The 21,180-nt window shown below is 46.4% G+C and overlaps 1 protein-coding gene across 8 annotated transcripts in view; it reads left to right on the forward strand.

Moving 5' to 3' along the window:
- The window catches only part of LOC119386892 (ATP-dependent RNA helicase DDX3X), a 104,427-nt gene that overhangs the window by 12,320 nt on the left and 70,927 nt on the right, over positions 1–21,180 (forward strand). For 4 of the 8 annotated variants that reach the window (XM_049413298.1, XM_037654169.2, XM_049413293.1 and 1 more), the window contains exons 6-7: positions 10,028–10,263; positions 13,461–13,540. The exons of 3 other annotated variants lie outside the window; for them this stretch is intronic. In XM_049413298.1, the coding sequence (XP_049269255.1) occupies positions 10,028–10,263; positions 13,461–13,540 (316 nt within the window). The remainder of the gene's footprint in view (positions 1–10,027; positions 10,264–13,460; positions 13,541–21,180) is intronic. One more of the 8 variants, XM_049413294.1, reaches the window with a different exon arrangement.

Consider the following 21,180-nt stretch of genomic DNA (forward strand, 5'->3'; position numbering starts at 1 on the left):
TCAGATCGAACTTCCTCTTGCAGCTCCAAACTAAAGCGTAATTATATTTTAAGTGATCGTCGAGCCGTGAACACAGAACTATTGCGAACGTGTCACGAAGTAGCGCGATTCTCGACAGCCGTGAACTCGCGACGCGCAGACGACGATCTCCCGAAGCGAGCATCGGACCAATGGCGAGGCGAGCTGGGGCAACATGGCGGACGCGGCCAATCGGAGGCCTCGGAACGACTCTCAAGTGTTTGCTTTTTGTGCGCTTCTTTCTGAATGGAGGAGCCCGCTGAAGCGGGGAATTTGAACACGGAGAAATGCCCTTTCCGACAAGCCCAAAAAGTTGGTTCGCGGTCGCGTCATCGCGGAGCTACAGTTTTTTGAAAATCGCTGTTTTTTTGCCATTTCCACAATAATTTTCGCCACCTCGGAGGGCAAAACAAATTTTTCGAAGCACTTCTGGGTGGTTTTCAGTTTAGATATTTTGGAATCAGATAGAAAAAGGGTTCCAGAAACTGAAAATTTGATTTTCAGAAAATCGATTTTTTTGCCATTTTTCGCAATACGAAAGCCGCGTCCCCCCTTAAGCAGCAATTTCATTTAAGAGAGTTTCGTTTATTGAGAGTCTACTCTACTCTATACTGGAGGGCATACTACAGTAATACCTCGTTACCTCGAAGTAGTAAAAACCAGAAAAAACTTTGACATAAGCAGATTTTCTAGATAAGCAAAGTGGCGCAAATTCCATTGAGGAGTCCAGTTCTATCTAAAAACGTTATCACTGCTGACCAGTTTCTTAAGAGGAGCGCCTAACTGGCTTTTTGTAAAGGTATTAAAGAAAAATAATGACATACCAGAGCTGTCAACCAGTTGTGTTTTTCGGCACTGCCTTTTTATTTAGTGCAGAAATACCAACTAAAGCTGGTCTGCTGGTCTGCCTCTCAGTAACACTTGCACCTAGCAAAGCTTTCTCAAGTTGCTTAACACGTCTCATGTGGCGATCTGCACTGCTGCACGCAACATTATTTCGCATCATGCGAAGCATGTTTCCTGTTTCGGCTGATGTCGCCCCTTGAGTAGCTGCGTCGACGCTGCCTCGATCACTGTGCGTGACTCCACATTGTTTCGCATAAGAAAGTGGTCAAACCAGCCGATGTTGCAGACGAGATCAGTGTAGCCCACTGCTAAGTCCAGCGAATAGGCTTTATCTGTCAGTGTTGTGACTGGAAGGGGCTCCTCTCGCACGACGCAACCGCACAGTTGGTGCCGTAATGACATCCGGAAACTTCGAGCCTCGAATCCGCTTCTTTGATTAGGGCTATCTTTCTCTGCAGCATCAATGACTTGCTTTGCTTTGGTGGCGTTATCCTCACCACATCGCACGGCCGACAAAAAAATTCACGTTACGTGCCTTGCGTAAAAATATAATGCTAGAATCACATCTCTGACGGTAAACTAGGGGTGTGCGAATATTCAAAATTTCGAATATTTTTCGAATAGTGTTTGCTATTCGATTCGATTTGCACTGGAATTTTACTATTCGAACTTCCCAAAAACAAATACAGTCTACACCCGATTGAAAGTGACCCCTTCAGATTTTCAATATGCTTCACCACATTACACACTCGTATCACGGCAAAGCTGCCTTTCAAGCTCCGTTACGGTCGAACTTTGCCAAAAAGCAACGTCCGATTAAAAGTGGTCCCTAGATTTTCAGTATGCTTCGCCTCATCACATCCCGGTATTGCGGCAAAGCTGCCTTTCAAGCTCCGTTACGGTCGAACTTTGCCAAGAGATAGTCAACGTCCGATTGGAAGTGGTCCCTAGATTTTCAATATGCTTCACCGCATCACACCCCAGTATTGCGGCAAAGCTGCCTTTTAAGCTCTGCTACGGTCGCAAATGTATTAACTAGGAAAACGCAGTTCTAACATGGAGATGAAAGATGTGACAGAGATGGGGGCTCAATTAATGCTGTTTTGGACCTCAAATTTGGGCAGGAAGTGCGAAAAATCGGAAGCCGAAGCTTTTTCGCATCCAAAATTTCAGATGTTCTTATATATCGACGTCTAGGAGGCAGATTTGGAACTTGTCCGCCACATCAGTTGGGCTTCCACAAAAGTTCCACAGAAAGAGGAGGAGAGGCTGAGGAAACGGCACCTTTGCCTATCACGTGTAAAGTGTTGTCAGCAACACTTTGGCTGCACCAAATCACGTACATAAATCGAATTCGGCCTCTACATTGCCTCATTCTTGATAAGACAACTATGAAACACCACCCCGCCAGTGCTTCATCAACCTAGCGAAAAGAAACACTTTCATGTTGCTATCTCATAAGAATATGCTTAGGAATTCTCTCTTAGCTTTTTTTTTCTGCAGTTTCTCTTCGAAGTATTAGAAAAATATTCTAGAAATATTCGAGAATTATTCGAAAAATATTCTGTTCAATTCGCACTCACACTTCAATATTCGAATTCGCTTCGCACCCAAAATTTTGCTATTCGCACAGCTCTACGGTAAACAAAACATGTACGACCAGTGCTCTTTTGCAGGGCCTGCCTATGTGCACTTCTATAGCGTCACATGACGTGACACAAGTTTGCTTGACACAAGTTATGCCGCTAGGTTCAGACTTCACTTTCGGGAACAGTGTCCACTTCGTCGTAAGTGCGGCAGCTTCGCGTGAACCTTGTGAAATGTATGACAGTTTGCCGCTAGTATTTTATGAAACGGTTCGGCGGTGAAGTTTTTATTCCACTCTGTCAAGATTGTGAGATAACCGAAAGTGAGCACGGAAATACTTCAAAATAAAGGGCACTAAATACATTGCACCTATGGGAAATCGTTCAGTGCCACGGAAAATTTCGGCTTAGCCGATTTTTTGAGATATGCAAGTTTGAGTTAACGAGGTATTACAGTAAAACCTCATTAATTCGTATCTCAAGGGAGTGAAAAAAATGTCCGAATTATCCGAATGTCGAATCAACAAATGCATAACAAAAATGCACATTTTCAATTCCTTTATCGCGTACCTTTATCTTGAGAAGTAGTCCGTGATGCTTGTGTGTTTTTTGTGGACAGCTAGGCGGCAAGGACTAATTTGTGGGCATATGACAAACCCTCTAACGCAAGAGTATTGCCTGGGACATCGTAACAAAACTCCTCTAGAATGATGAGAGCATCTGCGGTTGCTTTTGCGGTACAACGCACGGTGCCTAGTTCATTGCACAGGTCTTCGTCGGACGCCTCATCCATCTCACCGATGCCTTGAAGGAATCTATGTTCATTCGTAGAGCTCTCTGCTTGCAGGCATATAAGTGGTCCACTTAAGGGGGGACGCGGCTTTCGTATTGCGAAAAACGGCAAAAAAATCGATTTTTTGAAAATCACATTCTCAGTTCCTGTAGCCCTTTTTATATCCGATTCCAAAATATCTTCACCGAAAACCGCGTAGAAGTGCTATAAAAAAATTGTTGCGCCTGCCGAGGTGGCGAAAATTATTGGGGAAATCGCAAAAAAACACTGATTTTCAAAAAACCATAGCGCCGCAACGACGCCACCGAGCGCCGATATCTTGGGCTCATCGGAAAGCGCATTTCTCCGTCTTCAAATTCCCCACCGCAGCTGGCTCCTCCCTTAGAAAACAAGCGCACAAAAAGCAAATGTTCGAAGGTCGTTTCGAGCCCTCCGATTGGCCGCGTCCGCCATGTTGCCCCAGCGCGCCTCGCCATTGGTCCGATGTTCGCTCCGGGAGAGATCGTCGTCTGCAGCTCGTGCGTCTCGAGCTCATGGCTGTCGAAAGTCGCGCTACTTCGTGGCGTATTCGCAATCGCTCTGTGTTCACGGCTCGACGATAACTTTGAATAAGGACTACGTTTTAGTTTGGAGCTACTAGCGGAAGCTCGGTGGGATTATGATGGCGCACCGCACTCATAGCGAACATCGCAAACGCGCGTCTCGGACCGACTCTTTAGCGTTGACTCGTCGTATCCGTGGTTGGAGGTTCTGCTTATGCGCACTTCGGACGTCGTGACGATGATGATCGCAGGACGACTCTTTGTACTCGCAACCACGCATTACGTACTTTGAAACATCTGGCACCGCGGTCGGCGCGTCTACTGCTCGGAGTCGTCACTAGGCCTAACTCCGCTCACGGCGTCGGCACGCGAGACGAACCTCGAACTTAGCGGGCAAGAACAACGCGTTAGCGGACTCGCGGCAGTGTGCTTCTTCGCAAGGAACGAAGCGCTTCCCCCGCCGGCTCCTCGGTACAGCGGATGGTCATTTTACGCATCGGCAGCGGACCCCACGGCCAACCTCGTCCCGCAGCGGGCGCGCGTCGGCGTCCCGAAATGCGAGGCCAAACACGTTGCGCGCATATTTTTTGTCGCCGCACCTAGGCATATTGCGCATCGTCACCGAATGCCGCCACCCAGCACATCGCGTGCCGACTTCCCGGACTATGCAGCCGAGCACTTAAGAGGTGAAATAAAGCACTGGTGATGCAATTTAGGCGCGCTTGGGGCCGTGCTTGGTATCGCCGTAAGCGCTCATGAATCATGTGAAAAAATAAAAGCCTCGCAGAAAACTGTGTCCGCGACCGGGTGAATGATGAAGCGCATCGCAGGCGAGGTTTACAAATTAGCTTGACGAGCGAAACAGGGAGATGAATTCATATCTGCCCAGTTTACGTCTTGAATAAACTGCTAAGGAATTCCTATTCCACCAATGTCTTGGCCATAACTGGCTGTTTTTTAGGAGGAAGGGATAGGTTGTCATGATGAGAGCCGCTCTTAGTATCCTATAAAAATGATTCAATGATCAATTGCAATCAAGACTGTTAATTATGTTAATGATAGCATGAATACAAGAAAGCTGGCAAATAATCATAGTACATGACCTACTTGCATTACAATATCTTGTTTTTTCTCATGTCTATTACACCACTTCATAACTTCGTTTAAAATTCATGCTGCATGTTCTTTGTATATCAGGAAAGGATTTTAAGAAAAAAGAAAGAAAAGGCACAACAGATGAAAAACCACATATGCAGCAGGTCCAACCTTATAAAACACACCAAAGATCACAATCTTCTTGTGTTTTAGAGAAGCAAGGCACCTCAAACTAAAGACAGGGCACTCGAGAAACTGCAGATTACGAAGGACTCAAAAGATTACGACCCTAGTGCCTTTTGATGAAGTAATATCATTGGTACAACTTTAAAAGCCGTTTTCTCAAAACGTATTTTTTTGCTTCCTGCTTCGCTTGTTCCGCTGATTTCTCACTGACCGCTGGGTCTATTTCAGTTCCGTTTTTTGTTCTATTTTCCTTGAAGCACAGTTCAGGGCGTGACATTCTTGCTTTTTCAGTATGGCCTTTTGATAATTAGCTATTTGACGAGTTGGACAAAGCCTCGATGCCTGTTGCACAGTCACCTCATGAAAAATGAAAACTGAAAAGTTTCCTATCGCACTTTTTAAGGGGGACACGGGTTGTGGAGACGAAAAAATCGCGAAAAAACTCGTTTTTTTTTTTTTTTTGCGTTTTTGAAATCTACAGCAACTAGTGCACTTATACTGTGAATTTCAAGCCGATAATATCGGTATTTTAGCCGCAAAGACCTTCTATAGAGCGCGTCCTAGCGAAAATTGAGCCGAAATCGACGTTGAAATCACCCATTTTCCGCAACGCGCCCCTGCTCTCCCATGTGTGCCAGCGCGGTCATCTTGCTCTCATTTGAGAGAGCAGTCTTTCGCCTTCAAATTCCCGCCAGAATGGGCCCGATTCAGCCATTGGCAGCTTAGAAAATGCGCGGCAAAAAAAGGCATCACGGCGCCCTCCTATTCGCTACTTCGTGCACGTGACTTGAGCTTGCCTCCCTATTGGTGGACTCCCATGGCTATCGTCTGCTCCGCGCTTTGAGGCGCGCATGGACGCACGCCATTTTGCCTCTGTGTTAGCTGTGCCAGTGACGAATCCTTTCACGATGTCAAATCCTGAGCGGAAATTCCGCACGCGGCACAAGTTTGGTGCGAAAAAGGTGCGACGGATGCTAGTCGCGAATTTCACGAGACGCTCCGTGATACCGCAAGACACCCAAGACTCTACACGCTCCGCGTCCGATGGCGAAGTCGTCGATGCTACCACGGAAGAAGGCCTAGCGTCCGCATCGGCTGTCGCGGAGCCTGTGCAAGGTCCGTCAGGATACGATCTATCGGCAACGATCCGATTTGGAAGAGGAGCAAGCGAAAGCCGAAAAGAAGCTATCGGAGTTGTCGTCCGCTGCAGCGACGGAGCGAAAACGCGTATTCGTGGGTGACGGTGCTGACGACGCAGCTCGCCCGCCTGATAGAACCACGTTCACAATTATAGATTTGGACACAGTGAACAGCGCGTTGTTGGCCTTTGCTATGTGCAAGGCATGCAACGGGGAACTTCAAATCGTCCGAGACGACCGGGAATTCGGACTCGCCGTGAAGTTGCGTTTCGTGTGTTCAACCTGTGGTGAGACTGCGTCGTTGTGGAGCTCGCCGCGCGTTCGCAGTGATGAACGCATGAAACCTTTTACTGTGAACGTTTTGGCTGCACGTGCCATGCAGGCAACGGGGAATAGACAGACCGCGCTCAATGATGTGTTCTCGTTGATGGGCATCAGCCGTCGGGGTCTGCACACAAAAACGTGGCAGCACTACGTGAAGACGAAGTTGGCACCCGCGGCCGATCGCGCTGCACGTAATTTGATGAGCGACTGCGCGCGGTCGGTTCGCGAACTTTACGCCGAACTCAACATAGGCCACACCGGGAACATCGCGGTGTCATATGATGGGACATGGATGATCCGCGGTCATTCATCACATATCGGTGTCGGCACCGTAATGGAGCTGTTCAGCGGGCTGGTGCTTGACTTTGTTGTTTTGAGCAACTTTTGTGCCGGGTGCGAGTCGGGCCCAAAGGAAGGTGACCCTTCTTATGTAGCGTGGAAGAAAGATCACCAGTGCCAAAAAAACACTGAGAAGAAGGTTGGAGAAATGGAGGTTGAGGCTGCCCTCATCCTCTTCAGGAGGTCTCTTGAGCGGCACAACCTGCGCTACACCACGGTGCTTTGCGACGGGGACAGCCGCAGTTACCTTGCGCTACAAGAAGATAAGGTGTATGGGTATATCCCAGTGGAAAAAGAGGACTGCATCAATCATGTCTAGAAGTGCATGGGCACTGCTTTGCGCAACTTGATTGCCAAGCACAGAGGTCCTGGCCTTGAAAGTCTTGGGGGAAAGGGCCACTTGACAGGAGATCTGATCTCCAAGCTGAGCGATTATTATGGGTGGGCTCTCAAGACCCACAGTGGGGATGTTGATGCTATGCACACAGCAGTGATGGCCACTTATCATCACATCACATCCAATGATGGTGTGGCAAACCACACTCTTTGCCAAGCTGGCCCAAACTCCTGGTGCAAACAAAATGTGGCAAAGGCCAAGGGTGAGCCCATTCCCAGACATCGTCGAAAGCTGCCTCCGCATGTCTGCCAAGCCTTACTTCCCATTTATCAGCGCTTGTCAGACAAAAAGCTGTTGCAACGATGCCAGCGTGGGAAAACCCAAAACAACAATGAATGCCTGCATTCAATGATCTGAGCCCTGGCACCAAAGGAGCGACATGCTTCCCTATTCACAGTGGAGGCAGCTGTGGCAGAAGCAGTGCTCAAGTTCAACGCAGGCAATGAAAGGGCATCACAAGATATTATGAAAGAGCTGAGCCTAAACGCCAGCTGGCAAAGCCGCAGCCGCATGGCTGAAAAAGATCGACGGCGCTCGGCAGCATCAGCCAAGCGAGAAACAACTGAAGACTTGCACCGGTCGCTGAAAAAGCGCCACACGGGGGCTAATAATCAAAAGGACTACATGCCTGGTGCATACTGAGCTGTTTCAAGAGCAGTTATGTAAATACAACGAGTCTTTTTTGTTTTTCTCAGTTTTCTCAAAACATGTTTTTTGGTCACTTTACTAGTTTGTCGAGGTGATATCTCAAGATCTAGAACAGCTAGAGCAATAATTTTTTTTTAACATGAAGCCCAATCTGTGTATTACAAAGTGCTGAGAGCAGAATTTCTATTTCCTGCACATATAAATTTAAAAGTTATTAAATTTATTTTTGTGTCATAGCCATGGCATAGACACTGAACTTTCATCATCTGCAGAATTGCTAATTATGCTTTGATTTGAAATCTGCTTGCAGCGTTGCACTTATTGCTAATTACACTATCTAGCTATGCAATAATAATCAGTTTTTGATAAGCACATTCTTTCCTACTGTCTCCGAAAACAATAGAGTGGCAGCTCCGTGTATCTTCTGAATTAATTGACCTACAAGAAAACTTTTTGCATATTTGAAATCAGCAGAAAAAACTACATAAGCATGTATATTTTCATGAAGTTTTGTCAAAAGATGCAGAAAATATCTCCACACACCATGTCCCCCCTTAAGCGAGTCAGACTCGGAACAAAAGCAGAAGGTGAAATATATTGTACATCAAAAAGTTGTAAAGATATATTCACGAAATTTTTACAGTAGCATTAAAAAAACATTTCAAATAAGTTTGCCAATTTTCATCAAAATCCATGAAGAAATAAGAAAGTTGGTACCGAAAGCCACGTCCCCCGTTAACGGCAGCTTCGACTCGCGTGCAGTAACAATCCACTGCAACACCGCTTCCTCGAGTTGTGGGTGGGCTGCGGTGTGCAATCGCTTTCGTCTGGCGTGAAATTTCTCGCCCTCAAATGCTTCCATTATTTGAGCCTCGTTGTTCACGTACGTCGATAGCGTGCTTCTTTTTACGTCGAACTGACGCATAACCTCTTCTCTGGAAGTGCAGTCTTTCAGTTCCTTTAGTATCTTCACTTTAGTTGCCAAGTCCTCCGCCGTGTACCTCGTGCGTTTCGCCGGTTCCGACATCGCGGCAGGGTGATATATCACCCCACCACTATGGCCCGACCACCACCTCGTGCACCGACACTTCCGATACACCGAACAACGCACCGAAGAGGGGGAAAAAGCACGACCGACGTCTGCAAGTTCGCACGCTATCCGTCGGAGGCCTTGTTTCTTTGTTATCCGTTCTCTGCCGATCATAAAGTTTTCTACAATACTTAATTTTAGGAAACTCTATGCCGTCGATGACATGCGTGCTCCAAAACGCCACCTTGCGTCCCCGTTCATAAGTTTTCGAGAAAAAAAATGCGGTTTTCCTTGGCCTCCGCAATCGGCATCGACAGCGCGCCGTTGCTGCCGGAGCTCATCTCGGTGACCATAAGTTTGCACATGTGCGGTAAAGAAAATGCCATGCGATAAATATTATGGCGTCCGAGACGCAGTTTTGCCGTCTTTGGCTTGCCTCCAGTCCGAATTAGCGAATGTTTGTTGCCATAGGTCTACGAACATTTTGGAAGGGAGGGTGTGGGAATGACGAATTATCCAAATTTCCAAATTAACGGGGGCCGAATTAACGAGATTCTACTGTACTGTATGTTGGCGGGCAGCAGACGCAATGCATCCTCTGCAATGCAGCAGAGGAGACAAGCAGATTCATCCGGTGTCCGGATATACGGCACTCAGTTTTGTCAAAAGTGAGGACCAGCGTAAAAGCACCAGAACACAAGTGGAGATTACAAAACAACGGCTGAAACACTGATGGCAGTATCGTCTGCCATCAATTTACGGCAAAAAATGAGTTCCGCCAAACTAGAAGTGGTCACAGCTTAGAATTTTAATTTCAAGAAAGGCTGTACAACTTTCGTCAAAGCAAGTGGTGAGGATTGATTGCCACCACTTTCATTGCATCGGTCAGGGAATTTTTGCTAAAAAGGTCAATGACAACCTGGAAAAGTCAAGGAAATTGATTTGTGCAATTTGCTAGATGCCCTAATGTGATCTTGTTTGCCCAGGTCCATCAGTTGTGTTTCTCAGGCCAATGTGTCCTTTAGTCGCAGCTTGTGTCACTGTGTGCCATTGTCATTTAATTTGTTCTTGTGATGTCGTGCAGAGAGCTGTTCTCGCAAGGACACACAGGCATAAACTTTGAGAAGTATGAGGACATTCCTGTGGAGGCCACTGGTGATGATGCACCCAAGCACATCAACTCGTTCGACGACTGCTCCCTGACGGAGATCATTCGCATGAACATTGAGCTGGCGCACTACACCTCGCCCACACCCGTGCAGAAGCACGCCATCCCCATCATCCTCTCCAAGCGCGACCTGATGGCCTGCGCCCAGACAGGTGCGTACTCTGTGCTCACTTCTCCGTACTTCGACTGGTCTTCTCCTCTATGGTGCTTTTGCACATAACAACCTGTTACAGAACATCACAAGTTGAGAGCATCTGAATGAACCCACCACGGTGCAATAAACGCGCATTAGAAAATAATCTAGATAGGTGCTTCCAGGCAAATTACAACTAGTATAAATGCCGATACTGCACTGTCGCTACGTCTGTGCGGGCTAGCACCACTAGGTAGCGCTATCCAGGTCTGGCCATAACTGGCCCTCGCACCATAAAACACTATACCATAAACCTTGTTAATTTGAAAGCCTCGGGACCGAGAGAAACATTCTGAATAAGCAGGATTTCAAGTTATCCAAATCAAGGCAAAAGCCAGGAAATCGGCCAGAAAACGTGACACATGGATGGCATACTTTGCCTTACTTCCACCTACTTGGAGAAAAATTCCTGAGAGACATGGCGCTTTCAGTACATCATTGCACTAATTGGTGTTTTCATAGTCAACACGTCTCTGCCTCACCAGCATTGTATTCATAGTAACTGTGCACAACACTCAGTGTGCTGATCGTTTCCGTCGAAGGGGATCATCAGAGTCTGGAAGGCTCATTGTCACTGTCCTCTATGTTGGTGGCCAAGGGGGTTGTGCCTGCAGCGACGTTGCTCTTTATGTTTGTGTAGCATACTGTAGCAGTGCTCTTCTATGTTCGAGCCACTGCGGAAGCTGATCATGTTGCACTCACAGCCTTCGGTGTTTAAGGCGTATCGAATGCAGAGTCTGCTACCCTTCCTCATCAAATGAGCAGGTCATGGCACAATCAGCAGTGGTGTTGGTGACAATATCCTTCACAAACCCGGCGTACTCAAAATACTGTCAATGCCTTGACACGCAGACAACGAAGCGTACAGCATCAAGGTCAATTGCATAGCATACTCCTTTCCATTATTGTAACAAAGCATTTGCTTTGATTGTGGAAACATTAACGCCTCTGTTTAGCGGCTGCAATTGTAAAATTGTGTTAGGACTTTGAAATACCACATAGGTTATAAAAGTAGGGGTGTGCGAATATTCGAAATTTCGAATATTTTTCTAATAGTGTTTGCTATTTGATTCGATTCGCACTGGAATTTTACTATTCGAACTTCCCAAAAACAGTCAACGTCCGATTGAAAGTGACCCCTTCAGATTTTCAATAAGCTTCACCTCATTACACTCTCGTACTGCGGCAAAAGCTGCCTTTCAAGCTCCGTTACGGTCGAACTTAGCCAGGACACAGTCAACATCCGATTAGAAGTTGTCCCTAGATTTTCAATATGCTTCACCTCGTCACACCCCCGTATTGCGGCAAAGCTACCTTTCAAGCTCCGTTACGCTCGAACTTGGCCAAGAGACAGTCAACATCCGATTAGAAGTTGTCCCTAGATTTTCAATATGCTTCACCTCATCACACCCCTGTATTGCGGCAAAGCTGCCTTCAAGCTCCGTTACGGTCGAACTTGGCCAAGAGACGTCAGATTGGAAGTGGTCCCTAGATTTTCAGTACGCTTACCTCATCACACCCCCGTATTGGTGGCAAAGCTGCCTTTCAAGCTCCGCTGCGGTTGCAAATGTATTAACTCAAGAAAACGCTGGTTCCAACATGGAGATGAAAGATGTGGCAGAGGTGGGGGCTCAACTAATGCTGTTTTGGACCTGAAATTTGGGTAGGAAGTCCGAGAAATTGGACGCCAAAGCTTTTTAGCATCCAAAATTTAAGATGTTCTTATATATCAACGTCTACGCGGCAGATTTGGAACCCCAGGCTTGAAGGGAGCACACCGTTGTCCGCCACATCAGTTGGGCTTCCACAGAAGTTCAAAGAGGAGGAGAGGCTGAGGAAATGGCATCTTTGCCTATCACGTGTAAAGTGTTGTCGGCAACACTTTGGTTGCACCAAATCATGTACAGTAGAACCCCGCTGATACGTTTTTGAAGGGACCGTAGGAAATAAACGTAAGAGACGGGAAACGTAAGAGCCGAAAAACAGGAAAAACGGCAAAATATTTAGTGGTACAGAATTTTATTTCAATTCTTACGAGGAGCACGAAAATTGGCGCGCCAGCCGCGATCTAGTCGATGGATAGAAACGCGGAGCTTAGGACGGCCTCATCCACAGAAATGTAATCAACGTATGTGGTTTTTTTAACACCAACAGCTGTAGGCATGAAAGAACTAAGCACACGCAATCACGACCGGCGCGGCGAGTCCGACCGCGAACCGCACGCACAACCATGCGAGCTCCAACCAGCTCGAACTCCTCCCGTTCTCCGAGAAATAACGATGATGATGAGTCTACGTCAACGCGATGACAGAAGTGAATGCCAATCTCGAAGGCCTTGCTTTCGCAAGCAATTACGTCATACACGCCATGTTTGTGCAATACAAATCTCAAAGGCTATGCTTTCGTCAATAGTAAATGCCAATCTCGAAGGCCTTGCTTTCGCGAGCAGTTACGTCATAGACGCCATCTTTGCAATTTGAATCTCGAAGGCCATGCTTTTGTTTGCATCAATTGAAAGATTCTGCTGCTTGCGCCTTTCATGCGGCTAATATTACGGTCAAACGAGGCCAGGCTGCGTGAAAATGCACCATGGCCGCTCCCTTTTGGAGTCACTCGGTCGGCTCCGAGCGCACTTCGCGACGTATCATACAGGAACGGTCCGACAGCTACGACGTAACAGCGGGGTTCCCAATACATTGTATCCTATAGGAGCTATGCCGGGACCGGCGGAAAACGACGTAACAGCCGGGAAAACGCAGCAGTGAGGAATGTAACAGCGGGGTTCTACTGTACATAAATACAATTTGGCCTCTACATTGCCTCATTCTTGATAAGACATCTATGAAACACCACCCCGTGCCAGCGCTTCATGAACCTAGCAAAAAGAAACACTTTCATGTTGCTACCTCGTGAGAACATACTTAGGGATTCTCTGCAACTTTTGTCTGTAATTTCACTTCGAAGTATTCGAAAAATGTTTGAGAATTATTCGAAAATTATTCAGTTCGATTCGCACTCAATCATTATTATTCGAATTCGCTTCGCACCCAAAATTTTGCTATTAGCACAGCTATATTATAAAGTAATGCTACACAAGTACAGCAAGTTGCGGAGACATTTTGTGTTAATGACTTGCTATTTTCATCCACCTTGCAGGATCCGGGAAAACTGCGGCTTTCCTGGTGCCCATTTTGAACCAGGTGTTTGAGGAGGGACCTCCCAAAAATGTGCCTGCGGTGAGTGACTCACTCTCTTGGTTTAGCACTTTCAAATAGTTGACACAAATAGTGAGTCTGGCCTCAATACTAAATTGAAGTACAAAAGATTTCTCCCAGAGGGTGGCTCGAATTGTGACCTTTTTTGTGCAATTGAAGTGCTTTATAGAAGATATGCTGCTCTCTGTCACCGCTGCCCCACTGGCAAGAGAACTGAAATCCTTCACTCCCAGAGTGTCGCATGCTTTAGTATTCCCCCCTCCCCCTTACGATTGTAGCTGTTGCCTGTATGCGTGCACAGAATAACGCGCCAATTCTTAGGTCCGGTTACCAGAATCAAGTGCTTTCCTGACTGAAAAGCGTGCTTTGTGCGCATTTTAAAACTTTTTTACTTCGCCATTTGAAGCCAAAAAGAACTGTGCAAAATTGATCAGGGTAACTTGAATGCAGTACAGTGCGAACGCTTTTTTCAACGTGAACTAGCCCGGCTTGTCTTCGGTTAGAGCGGTACAAGCAGTGTGGATGAGCTCAGCTAGTCTACGGTAGGGAAAGGATTAATCAAATGTGCAACGGCGTTGAGGTTCTTGCGTAAACCATCAACAATGCGGATAAGCCACTGACAAAATTGAGCAGTGTCTGTCTGGCAAAATTAGCCGTTTGACGTTTGAAACTTGTAGGCAGTGTAAAAAAAAAAAAAAGGCTGCCTTCATTATACAGTCAAACTTCGCTATAACGAAGTCGCACCTGATGCGGAAATGACTTCATTATATCCAAAAATTCTTTATAAGCGTATATGCACAACACTGTATAATGCCGAGACTATTCTTCAATAACTTCGTTATAGCAGATAATTCGTTATATCGAGGTTCGACTGTAACCTGTTTTATTGTGACCCTCTTAAGATGGAGGATGCCTATCTTGGAGACGTAATTTCTACCTAATTTTTGTTTTTATTTTAAGCCTTCTTGGTGACCGCTTCGTATGAAGCCAAGGAAAGCTAGTGGTTATGGCACTCGACTGCTGACCCGAAGGTCGCGGGATCGAATCCGGCCGCGGCGGCTGCATTTTCTACGGAGGTGAAAATGTTTGAGGCCCCTGTACCGTATTTACTCGATTCTACCGCGCCCCTCGATTGTAACGCGCACCCGTTTTCCGCGACCAGAAAGAAGAAAAAGTAAAACATCGATTGTAACGCGCACCCGTTTTCCGCGACAAAAAAAAAAAAAGTAATACATCGATTGTAACGCGCACCCATTTTTCGTGAGAGAAAAGAACAAAAGTCCGTAGGAGTCAAACTTCGCACATCGAAGAACAAGTATTTGGGTTTTAAAGAACTAAACTTTCAAAAAAGTAAAACACAAAGTCAAAAAGCGGGCCTTGCCGCTAAAACTGTCACCACTACGGCGGCGATACAAGTCGGGTAATGGATCAGTCCTCGTCGCTGTCGGACAACTCCTTGTCGCTTTCAACACTCTTCGATTTCGGGAAACCGGCCCTGCTTTGGTCCACTAAAACCTTTTCGTGAAGCTTTGCTGTAAAAAATCTTCTGCTTCTGTTTGCGCCAGTCTCGCACGCACGTTTCGGGAACTTCGAACGACCGCGATGCGGCCCGATTTCCGTCCGTCTCTCTGCACATGTAATAACTATTCTTTTAAATGCGGCATCGTGGTGCACTCGTCGAGTATTTAGAGTCGGCACTTCCACGCCGTCGATGCGAACGCAGAACGGGATGACAATCTCCTCAGCATACGTACGAACTGAAAAAATGGCAGAAATGGCCAAAGCGCGTAGGAGGCGGCCATTTTTAAATGTCGATGGCAATATGATAACCGAGTTTCTTTTTTTTTTTTTTTTCGGTACTCGATTCTAACGCGCATGCGATTTTTGGACTCGTTTTCCCGAAAAAATGGTGCGCGTTAGATTCGAGTAAATACAGTATTTGGGTTTTAAGGGGGGACGTGGCTTTCTGTACCAACTTTCTTATTTCTTCATGGATTTTGATGAAAATTGGCACACTTATTTGAAATGTTTTTTTAATGCTACTGTAGAAATTTCATGAATATATCTTTACAACTTTTTGATGTACAATATATTTCACCTTCTGCTCTTGTTCCGAGTCTGACTCGCTTAAAAAATGTGATAGGAAACTCGTTCAAAGTCCTATGCATTCTAAGATGTCTGATTGCGGGCATGACATTCTTAGATTTTTTTTAGGGGTGTGCGAATATTCGAAATTTTGAATATTTTTCGAATAGTGTTTGCTATTCGATTCGATTCGCACTGAAATTTTACTATTCGAACTATTCGAACTTCCCAAAGACAAATGCACTCAACGTCCGGTTGAAAGTGACCCCTTCAGATTTTCAATATGCTTCACCTCATTACACTCTCGTATTGCGGCAAAGCTGCCTTTCAAGCTCCATTACGGTCGAACTTAGGCAAGAGACGAAGTCCGGTTGAAAGTGGTCCCTAGATTTTCAATATGCTTCACCTCATCACACCCCCGTATTGCGCCAAAACTGCCTTTCAAGCTCCGTTACGGTCGAACTTAGGCAAGAGACAGTCAACGTCTGATTGGAAGTGGTCCCTAGATTTTCAGTATGCTTCACCTCCTCCCACGTATTGCGGCAAAGCTGCCTTTCAAGGTCCGTTAGGGTCGAACATAGCCAAGAGACATTCAACGTCCGTTTGGAAGTGGTCCTAGATTTTCAATATGTTTGACCTCATCACACCCCCGTATTGCGGCAAAGCTGCCTTTCAAACTTCGCTAGGGTCGCAAATGTATTAACTCAAGAAAACGCTGGTTCCAATATGGAGGTGAAAGATTTGGCAGAGTTGGGGGCTCAATTAATGCTGTTTTGGACCTGAAATTTGGGCAGGAAGTCCGAAAATCGGACACCAAAGCTTTTTAGCATCCAAAATTTCACATGTTCTTATATATCGACGTCTGCGAGGCAGATTTGGAACTCCGGACTTGAAGGGAGCACACCCTTGTCGGCCACATCAGTTGGCCTTCCACAGAAGTTGGAAAGAGGAGGAGAGGCTGAGGAAATGGCATTTTTGCCCATCACGTGTAAAGTGTTGTCGGCAACACTTCGGTTGCACCAATCATGTACATAAATACAATTCGGCCTCTACATTGCCTCATTCTTGATAAGAAAGACAACTATGAAATATGACCCCACCAGCGCTTCATCATCCTAGCGAAAAGAAACACTTTCATGTTGCTATCTCACAAGAACATACTTAGGGATTCTCTGCAACTTTTTCTGTAATTTCACTTCGAATTATTCGAAAAATGTTTGAGAAATATTCAAAGATTATTCGAAATTATTCGATTCGATTCGCACTCAATCTTTATTATTCGAATTCGCTTCGCACCCAAAAATTTGCTATTCGCACAGCTCTAATTTTTTTATTTGCAACAAAATTTTTTTTAGTTTTCATTTTTCATGAGGTGACTGTGCAACAGGCATCGAAGCTTTGTGCAACTCGTCAAATAGCTAATTATCAAAAGGCCATACTGAAAAAGCAAGAATGTCACGCCCTGAACTGTGCTTCAAGGAATATAGAACAAAAAACGGAACTGAAATAGACCCAGCGGTCAGTGAGAAATCAGCGGAACAAGCGAAGCAGGAAGCAAGAAAAGTCGTTTTGAGAAAACGGCTTTTAAAGTTGTACCAACGATATTACTTCATCAAAAGGCACTGGGGTCGTAATCTTTTGGGTCCTTCGTAATGTGCAGTTTCTTGAGTGCCCTGTCTTTAGTTTGAGGTGCCTTGCTTCTCTAAAACACAAGAAGATTGTGATCTTTGGTGTGTTTTATAAGGTTGGACCTCCTGCACATGTGGCCTTTTATCTGTTGTGCCTTTGTTTTCTTTTTTTTCTTAAAATCCTTTTCTGATATACAAAGAACATGTAGCATGAATTTTAAACAAAGTTATGAAGTGGTGTAATAGACATGACAAAAAACAAGATATTGTAATGCAAGTAGGTCATGTACTATGATGATTTGCCAGCTTTCTTGTATTCATGCTCTCATTAACATAACAGCCTTGATTGCAATTGATCATTGAATCATTTTCATAGGATACTAAGAGCGGCTCTCATCATGACAACCTATCCCTTCCTCCTAAATAACAGGCAGTTATGGCCAAGACATTGGTGGAATAGGAATTCCTTAGCTGTTTATTCAAGACGCGAACTGGGCAGATATGAATTCATCTCCCTATTTCACTCGTCAAGTTAATTTGTAAACCTCGCCTGCGATGCGCTTCATCATTCACCCGGTCGCGGACACGGTTTTCTGCGTGGCTTTTATTTTTTCAGATGATTCATGAGCGCTTACGGCGATACCAAGCACGGCCCCAAGCGCGCCTAAATTGCATCACTAGTGCTTTATCTCACCTCTAAGTGCTCGGCCGCATAGTCCCGTGAAGTCGGCACGCGATGTGCTGGGTTGGCGGCATTCGGTGACAATGCGCAACATGCCTATATGCGCGCAACGTGTTTGGCCTCGCAACGTGTTTGGCCTCGAGCTTGGCCGTGGGGTCCGCTGCCTATGCGTAAAATGACCATCCACTGTACCGAGGAGCCGGCGGGGGAAGCGCTTCGTTCCTTGCGAAGAAGCACACTGCCGCGAGTCCGCTAACGCGTTGTTCTTGCCCGCAAAGTTCGAGGTTCGTCTCGCGTGCCGACGCCATGAGCGGAGTTAGGCCTAGTGACGACTCCAAGCAGTAGACGCGCCGGTCGCGAGTACAAAGAGTCGTCCTGCGATCATCTTCGTCACGACACCCGAAGTGCGCATAAGCAGAACCTCCAACCACGGATCGGACGAGTCAACGCTAGAGAGTCGGTCCGAGACGCGCGTTTGCGATGTTCGCTACGAGTGCGGCGCGCCATCGTAATCCCGCCGAGCTTCCGGTAGTAGCTCCAAACTAAAACGTAGTTCTTGTTCAAAGTTATCGGTCGAGCCGTGAACACAGAGCGATTGCGAATACGCCACGAAGTAGCGCGACTTTCGACAGCCGTGAGCTCGAGACGCATGTGCTGCAGACGATCTCCCGGAGCGAGCATCGGACCAATGGCGAGGCGCGCTGGGGCAACATGGCGGACGCGGCCAATCGGAGGGCTCGAAACGACCTTCGAACATTTGCTTTTTGTGCGCTTGTTTTCGAAGGGAGGAGCCAGCTGAGGCGGGGAATTTGAAGACGGAGAAATGCGCTTTCCGATGAGCCCAAGATATCGGGGCTCGGTGGCGTCGTTGCGGAGCTATGATTTTTTGAAAATCAGTGTTTTTTTGCGATTTCCCCAATAATTATCGCCACCTCGGCAGGCGCAACAATTTTTTTATAGCACTTCTACGCGGTTTTCGGTGAAGATATTTTGGAATCGGATATAAAAAGGGCTACAGAAACTGAAGATATGATTTTGAAAAAATCGATTTTTTTGCTGTTTTTCGCGATACGAAAGCCGCGGCCCCCGTTAAAGAACTAAAATTTCAAAAAATGAAACACAATGTCAAACAGCGGACCTTGCCGCTAAACTGTCACCACTACGGCGGTGATACGAGTCGCGTAATGGATCAGTCCTCGTCGCTGTCGGACAACTCCTTGTCGCTGTAAACGCTCTGCGATTTTGGGAAACCGGCCCTGCTTTGGTCCACTGAAACCTTTGCGTGAAGCTTTGCCGTAAAAAATCTTCTGCTTCTGTTGGCGCCAGTTTCGCACGCACGTTTCGGGAACTCCGAGCGACCGCGATGCGGCCCGATTTCTGTCCGTCTCTGCACATGTAATAACTATTCTTTTAAAGGGTACTGACACAAAATGTTCGCGGCCAAGATAGCCTGCTGGATCGATTCCCGTGTACGTGCGTGTACCATCTGCAAATATCGACAGCGAATAAAGCTTGGAAGGTATTTTATATGAATTTTGAAGTTCGCGAGCGCGATCCAGCATTATAGGCCGCACCTAGTGCATTGACACCCTCGGAGGTGACCCGAGGTGACCGCCCTACTTCCCCTACGTAACCGTTGCCAGAGCCGGTACAAGTTACGATGGACGTCGTAGCCGCCATTTCTGTTTTGACGCGCTTCCCGACGAATCGCTCCTCGTCAGCGGGTCAAACCTGAAGTGATTCGCCACGTCGAAAATTCCTTCGATCCCCGCCGCAAGAAAATCGTCGCCATCAGACGACGATGAGCCCGAGGACGACAGACCGCGCGGAAATGCGTCACTGTTCTGTGGGCTTACGTGACCCAGCGTTTCACTCGCTAGGTGGTGATAGTTGCACCCCGGCGGCTTGCCCGTTTTTGGAGCTCTGTCAAAACCGAAACTGAGGCTGTGTCGGTAATGAGGAGCTTGTAATTAATTATCTGTCGCGCGCTGTAGCAAACGATGTGCCGTGTTATGACTAACAGGCCCCCAGCAACACATTGCAGCAAAAAAACGCGGGGCGAAAATTTTTGTGTCAGGACTCCTTTAAGGGGAGACGCTCCTCGAAACAACTTTTTTTTAATTTTTTGTAATAGAGACTTGAAAATTCTGTTATATGTATAGTTTTCATGCAGATTTCAAATATGTCATTACTTTCCATGTAGCTGCTACAGTTGTTGAGTTATGTCATACACAATGGCAAAATGTTACACTTTTTGCGGGAACTCTTTATGTACTAGACTTTCAGTAAAATCATTGTGTTGAATCTTATTCAGCTCTTTGTAGACTGTAGAGTGCCAATATCTATCCAGCTATTCCACAGAGATAATGGAACTAATAAAAAAAATTGTACTCTGTAACTTGATTATTTTCAGTCTCCTTTGAAACAGTAACCGAATATTTCACAAGTAATGCTGATAGATAGTGCAATTTCAAGTAGATATTGCATTCTACATGTCTTGAAGAATACGTGTGCCAAGTTTCGTTACTATACAATAAATATAAGTTTATAAAAGGCTGCCCGCAAAAACGTGAAATTGTCGAAAAAATGAAAATGAGAAAAACGAGTTTGAATGTTCGAGTTCGACATTTATTCAGAAAAAAACACTATGTACATCAAATTGGGGCCACAATCTGCCTCCACGTGTGCGTGGACGAAAGTGTAGACTCGGGGCAATCGGAATTTTCACAACACAGTTTGGAGGAATGCCGAAAGTCCTTTGCGATTTCCAGCCGCCTCTCGGACGCCAAGCTTCCGTTCGCGGCAGTTGGGCATGCCGAACCCGCCACAAGTGCCGTGAGCGCGCAGATTTCGCAAAGCATCGTGTTGACAGTAGGAGCACCTACCGGTTCTAGGCTCACTCTCAAAGAATCCAATCTTCTTTTGGGATGCACTGATAAATTCCACAGCAGCGTCACTGTCGCAGGGTTCGGTGTCCGGCGTTAGGCCTATCCGATATCGGAGCGTCGGGGGCATCGTCCATCGGCTGTCGCTTTGGGAAGCGTCCGACGCTGTTTCCCCTCGATACTTGTGGCGAGTTCTGAGCTTTCAAACATCAGAACTGCGCTTTTTAGGGCTTGCCATGGCACGAAAATACAGAAGAAACGGGGAACAACTCGGTCGCGGCGTTTGAGGCTTCGTTCTTTTGCTGGGGAGATGGGAGGGACGAGAGGGTGGAGCGTGCCGCCGTCCAATGGCGGCCTCGCGCTGCGTGCCGTGAAATTCAA

Source organism: Rhipicephalus sanguineus, chromosome 3, assembly GCF_013339695.2.
Source record: "Rhipicephalus sanguineus isolate Rsan-2018 chromosome 3, BIME_Rsan_1.4, whole genome shotgun sequence".
NCBI classification, from domain to species: domain Eukaryota; kingdom Metazoa; phylum Arthropoda; class Arachnida; order Ixodida; family Ixodidae; genus Rhipicephalus; species Rhipicephalus sanguineus.